At 44.2% G+C, this 6,759-nt stretch overlaps 1 protein-coding gene across 1 annotated transcript in view; it reads left to right on the top strand.

Moving 5' to 3' along the window:
* Positions 1–304: 304 nt before the first annotated feature.
* The window catches only part of st6gal1 (ST6 beta-galactosamide alpha-2,6-sialyltranferase 1), a 204,973-nt gene continuing 198,518 nt past the window's right edge, over positions 305–6,759 (top strand). The window contains exon 1 of the mRNA XM_079566342.1: positions 305–391. Within this exon, the coding sequence (XP_079422468.1) occupies positions 380–391 (12 nt within the window). The 5' untranslated portion in view covers positions 305–379. The remainder of the gene's footprint in view (positions 392–6,759) is intronic.

The raw sequence follows: 6,759 nt of genomic DNA, 5'->3' as shown, positions 1-6,759 counted from the left end.
TACCAGCAACACTCTGGATAACTAGGAAATGAGGCCCTATGTCAAAAATCCTGAAATATCCCTTTAACTGAGTTGTCGTCTCAACAGACAATCTTGGAACTATTGTTGTATCATTGCGCTGACACATCCACTCTTTGTTTACACGATGATTGATATGAAAGCACTGTAAAGAGGAACAATCGTCGTAGAATTGCATTTCCATTTGATCATGAAGTACTAATGGTAATATTCCAATGTGTGAGGTCATTTTCTTTTCTTAGACACATCCCTCATGTGGCTTTATTTTGATCTCTCTCTCAGAGGAGGAGATGAGGGGCGTCCTGAAGCCGGCCCGTCACTAAGCAACGACCACAGCATCAACACCCAGCGCCGCATCGCCATGGGCTACAAGGTAACACCGCCGTCTCCAGCACAGAGCGGCCACATGTACAGTGTTCATGAGGTGGCCGTGTAAAGACAGCGTTATGAAAGTGTTATGACTGAATGATTTGCTGGAGGAACTTTGCCTAAGGGCGTTTTCACACATGTTGAAGCGCCTTATGGGTCGACTCGAGACCGCCCGAGTTTCAGACGCATTTGCTTCACAGTTAGTTCAGTCTGTGTTCACACGCGCCCGCACTAAACATCACACCATCAGCCACAGAACAACAGTCAGCTTTCCACTGACCTTATTCCCATTCAGCACAATGAGGCATAGAAGTGGCACAAGGCGCATAGAAGTGACCTAAATTGGCTCATGGAGAGGAAAGCTTTACAGCGCAGCAGGGAGGGAACAGAGACACACCTGGAGGATGTGGAGTTTATGGTAACGCTTTAGAATACAGCCCGCGTCCCAGGTGTAAGTACGGGGTAACAAGAAAGTAATTACACATGTAAGTACAGGTGCTCTTACGTGTGTAACAAGGGAGAACAATGTGTAACAAGGCAGTACAACATGTAACAAGGGGGAACAATGTGTAACAAAGCAGTACAAAGTGTAACAAGGGGGAACAATGTGTAACAAAGCAGTACAAAGTGTAACAAGGGTAAACAATGTGTAACAAGGGTAAACAATGTGTAACAAGGCAGTACAATGTGTAACAAGGGTAAACAATGTGTAACAAGGGTAAACAATGTGTAACAAGGCAGTACAACATGTAACAAGGGTAAACAATGTGTAACAAGGCAGTACAATGTGTAACAAGGGTAAACAATGTGTAACAAGGGGGAACAATGTGTAACAAGGCAGTACAATGTGTAACAAGGGGGAACAATGTGTAACAAGGCAGTACAAAGTGCAACAAGGGGGAACAATGTGTAACAAGGCAGTACAAAGTGTAACAAGGGGGAACAATGTGTAACAAGGCAGTACAAAGTGCAACAAGGGGGAACAATGTGTAACAAGGCAGTACAAAGTGTAACAAGGGGGAACAATGTGTAATTAAAGCCGCAAGCGGCATCGAACGGCCCTCGCGGGCCGTGCCTCCTTTAGCGCCTCTGTTGCCACAACCCTACCAAGGGCGCCAACGTTGCCACACTGCATTTTATTGCCCTGATGTGCCATTAATCGTTGTCAGTAAACATCAAAACAACATTTTTAGCCTCTCCATGTCAATAATGGCTCCAGCCTTCAGAGGCCGCTAGCGCTCCCGTAATCTTTTTAATTTCACAATTAGCGTCAGACGGCCCTAACGGGCCGTACTTCCATGACCACTGTCCACAAGCTCCTGACAGAGGGCGCTAACGCGCTGTAATGTTGTATAATGTGAGATTTATGTGTCAGCCCCATTGGATAACATGGGGGGCCCCGGGCGTCCCCATGGCAACACCGCACAAAATACGATATGGGTCTCATTGGCTTTTTGAATCGGGACACCATCAACTATTTTTGTACCGAATTTTATCCATTTCCGAGAAACTAATTTTTTTCCCATAATGCATTTTTTCTTCTGCACCTGGAGGGGGCGCTGTCGCGCCCAATGTCACTTTTTCACATTTGTTGTGTCCAGGGGTGAAAGGTCAATAAAATGTATATTTCCGATTTTTAATCGGAGTTTGTTTGTGCGAATGGGAGCAATTTTTAGTTTTTGATGAATAGCAAAATTCTTCGTAAAGATTGCGGCTTCGCCGCAAACAAACCGTAAAACTTAGCCAAAAAATTTGAATAACTTTTGATGCCCCACATCTCGACATGAGCTGGAGCGATTTTGAGCTCATTTGGTGAAACGCCCTAGGAGGAGTTCGTTAAAATGCGACGTCAGCGAAAACGCTGACTCAGCATTCTCCGGACTTCCTGTCAAAATGGCGGACTTCCGGTTTGTCAGGGGGCGTGGCCACAATAATATTTTTTGTTTGTCGTCACATGACGAATGTCTGTACCGAATCTCGTCGCTCTATGACAAAGTTGACGCTGGCCCCTCCCCCATTGGCGTAATGTATTTTGATTTTTGTAGGTGGCGCTGTCGCGCCATTTTTTATTTCCCCAATATAAAACACACATTTAAATTAATTTTTCACCAAACCTGAATTTTGGGCAAAGTTTGGTGAGTTTTCGACAATGTTCAGGGGGTCAAATTCCTGCTCAAAGAGCAGAAGAAGAAGAAAGAAAGAATAATAATAATATTTTTTACAAAAACAATATCGTCGCTTTCGCGACGATATCATAATATACATTTTTGGAAAGCTTTCAACGATCCGCACGCAGCCGTGGGGCTCCTGGGTGGATGACGAGCGCTTCGCGCTCGTCACCCACTATATACCCCCATTCACACTATATACCCCCATTCATTTTAATGCAATAATAAGTATAAAGGGCCCACACCTTTGGTGTGGGCTGTCACTGTTTTACACGGTGAGTTTACGGTTGACATGGGGACAGCGCTTCGCGCTGTTTTTGTGCGCTCCGCGCACTTAGGTTCAGTGCGCTGCGCGCACTGCGCTGTGATTGCGATTACAATAGGCCCTTGCGACGGCAGGCCGCTCGGGCCTAACAAGGCAGTACAAAGTGTAACAAGGGGGAACAATGTGTAACAAGGCAGTACAAAGTGTAACAAGGGGGAACAATGTGTAACAAGGCAGTACAAAGTGTAACAAGGGGGAACAATGTGTAACAAGGCAGTACAAAGTGTAACAAGGGGAACAATGTGTAACAAAGCAGCACAAAGTGTAACAAGGGGGAACAATGTGTAACAAAGCAGCACAAAGTGTAACAAGGGGGAACAATGTGTAACAAAGCAGTACAAAGTGTAACAAGGGGGAACAATGTGTAACAAAGCAGCACAAAGTGTAACAAGGGGAACAATGTGTAACAAGGCAGTACAAAGTGCAACAAGGGGAACAATGTGTAACAAGCCAGTACAACATGTAACAACGTGTAACTATGTGTCAAGGTATTCATTTTCATATTTTTTTATTTATTTCATTCAAAAGTGACATCATACAATCATAACAAAACCGCCAAGTCAATGCCGTATGAATGAAATGGAACAATTAGTGGTGCTGAGCGCTCAGAGAGTTGTGGCAAAAGGGAATGTGGTATTATGTGCAAACATTTTAATGTTGCAGTAGGGTATTGCTGTGGTGACAGTGTGTAATTACTTTCAATATAAAATAAATAAATAAAGAACAATCAATAAAAATGCCTGGAGTCATGTCTTCACTTTCACAACAGTAATACTGTTGTCCTGCAACATTAAAATGAATGCATAATTTATGATCCCACATTCCCTTTGGCCACAACTATATGTTAGCTCCATTAATTGCTCTATGAATATCTTTACTACACCTCGACACGTAGTTACACTTTGTACTGCCTTGTTGCACATTGTTCCCCTTTGTTACACATTGTACTGCCTTGTTGCACATTGTTCCCCTTTGTTACACATTGTACTGCCTTGTTACACACTGTTCCCCCTTGTTGCACATTGTTCCCCTTGTTACACTTTGTACTGCCTTGTTACACTTTGTAATGCCTTGTTGCACATTGTTCCCCTTGTTACACTTTGTAATGCCTTGTTGCACATTGTTCCCCTTGTTACACTTTGTACTGCCTTGTTGCACATTGTTCCCCTTGTTACACTTTGTACTGCCTTGTTACACTTTGTAATGCCTTGTTGCACATTGTTCCCCTTGTTACGCTTTGTAATGCCTTGTTGCACATTGTTCCCCTTGTTACACTTTGTACTGCCTTGTTGCACATTGTTCCCCTTGTTACACTTTGTACTGCCTTGTTACACTTTGTAATGCCTTGTTGCACATTGTTCCCCTTGTTACACTTTGTACTGCCTTGTTGCACACTGTTCCCCCTTGTTGCACATTGTTCCCCTTGTTACACTTTGTACTGCCTTGTTACACTTTGTAATGCCTTGTTGCACATTGTTCCCCTTGTTGCACTTTGTACTGCTATGTTACACATTGTTCCCCCTTGTTGCACTTTGTACTGCCATGTTACACATTGTTCCCCCTTGTTGCACTTTGTACTGCCATGTTACACATTGTTCCCCCTTGTTACACTTTGTACTGCCATGTTACACATTGTTCCCCCATGTTACACATTGTTCCCCCATGTTGCACATTGTTCCCCTTGTTACACTTTGTACTGCCTTGTTACACATTGTTCCCCCTTGTTACACTTTGTACTGCCATGTTACACATTGTTCCCCCTTGTTGCACTTTGTACTGCCATGTTACACATTGTTCCCCCTTGTTACACTTTGTACTGCCATGTTACACATTGTTCCCCCATGTTACACATTGTTCCCCCATGTTGCACATTGTTCCCCTTGTTACACTTTGTACTGCCTTGTTACACATTGTTCCCCTTGTTACACTTTGTACTGCCTTGTTACACATTGTTCCCCTTGTTACACTTTGTACTGCCTTGTTACACATTGTCCCCCCTTGTTACACATGTAAGAGTACCTGTACTTACATGTATAATTACTTTCTTGTTACCCCGTACTTACACCTGGAACGCGGGCTGTATTCTAAAGCGTTACCGAGTTGATCCATTTGGCCTCTTCAGAGGAGTAATCCAATCGTCCTCACACATTCTTTCTACGGCCGCCTTCACACCGGAGTGAGAGCGGCACAGGTGGAGCCTTGTCAAACCATTTTTGTTTCGATTGTCTTTGTCTGAATCGTTTTGCTAAGTCGTCAGCTTCAGTTTGGAAGTCCGAACTACAAACGCGGCGGATGCGGCTGAGCTGGGAAACAGGCAAACGCCGAATGGAATGAGGCACCGTGGAGGACGGACTCCCTATCTGTGCTTCTGCAATACAAGCTCGCGCCAAGTCTATTTGAGTCTTTTTACACGAGATCATAACAACAATCATAACAACAACAATCATAACAACGCCACTCAAATTGGTGATGTACTGGACGTGCCGCGTTTGCCGTGGCCTCATACTCAAGGAGTCCACAGGGCAAGCAGGCGAAACTTGGTGCCATCTTGTACCTGACACCTGCAGGTATAGGAATCAGACCCAAACATGAAACGCAGTCTGATTTAAACTCCCCTCACTTTTGCATGAGCGATGAGGATCATAGAATGAGATTGCAGCAGGATAAAAGGATCTCCTATGCAGAGGGAGCCTGGTGTTGCCGAGGATGGCTTGTACCGCTCTTCCCCACGCACCTCGAGGCATGCAAATAAAAACAACTAAAACGACGAGGCTGCCTGGAGCCACTACACACCTGCTTTGTTCACCCCCTTAAACATCTTCTTCTCTACTGGCCGACGCTGAAGTGTTGCATAAGTGAAAGTGAGTAGGTGCTTGTATTTTTAAATGAGTGCGATCTGAAGGCTAGAGAATCATTTGATGTTCTTCTTTAGTTTCCATCTTGGTGTAGGTCTTGTTCCATTTCTTTTAATCTCATCCCCGGTTTTGGCTGGAGGTGTTGTTGAAAAATAATTGCGATTTTGTTTGAAGCTCTAATTTTCAAATGATGGCGTACCGTGTTAGCTTCGTCCTGCCTTCTCCCCGCTCTCCGCTGACCTGCCGCTGTTGTGTTGGATAAATAAATGATTAGGCAGAGCGGTGTTCGCAGCCTGTCTGCTTGAATGAGTGTTTTGTGTGAAAGCCCAGAGCCAGATGACTCAGTCTGGAGTATCCCTCCGCAAACACATCAACACATGTTTTATTTCACTCCGATGATCTGCAATCACAGCCTTCAGCTCTCACTCAGCTCCTTTTCACGCCTTTACAAACAAACAAACCTCATCAGTGGGAGTTTTTTTTTCCTCTGCAGACATCTTACGAGGTGATGTGTGTGTGTGCAGGTGAATCCAAATGTAACGTAATGGTATTCGTGGAACATGAACGTGAAATTGGAGTTCATCCTACACAGCTAAGCCATTTTGGAGAATTTGTAAAAGCCGTTTTTCAGGCATTTTTCTTTTCGCAAACATAGATTCAGTTCGCAATGCACATATTTAACACAAGGCCTAAAGCGCTAACATGTGAGAAGACTGGAATATGAACTGTTGGCCTTTCAGTGGCCCAGCGGATGCTTGGGTGGTTAGCAAATTTACACAACATTAGCTTTTAATACGATGCAACCATATCTGCTTGCCAAGCGGCTTATGGATGATTTCAATCTTAATTTGAAAATTGTAGGCTGGGTTCTCTCTCTCTGACCAGCGCACTGTCTCGACGGGCTCACCCCAAGGTTCTGTTCTCTCACCCCTGTTGTTCATATTGTACACTAGCATGTGTCAGAGTGAGCATGAAAACAGAATCATCTTAAAATACGCTGATGACGCAGTTATTGTAAGTCTAC

This window comes from Gobius niger (assembly GCF_951799975.1).
Source record: "Gobius niger genome assembly, chromosome: 11".
NCBI lineage: Eukaryota > Metazoa > Chordata > Actinopteri > Gobiiformes > Gobiidae > Gobius > Gobius niger.
Note: the sequence above shows the minus strand (reverse complement) of the source record. Positions and strands in the feature narration are given on the sequence as shown.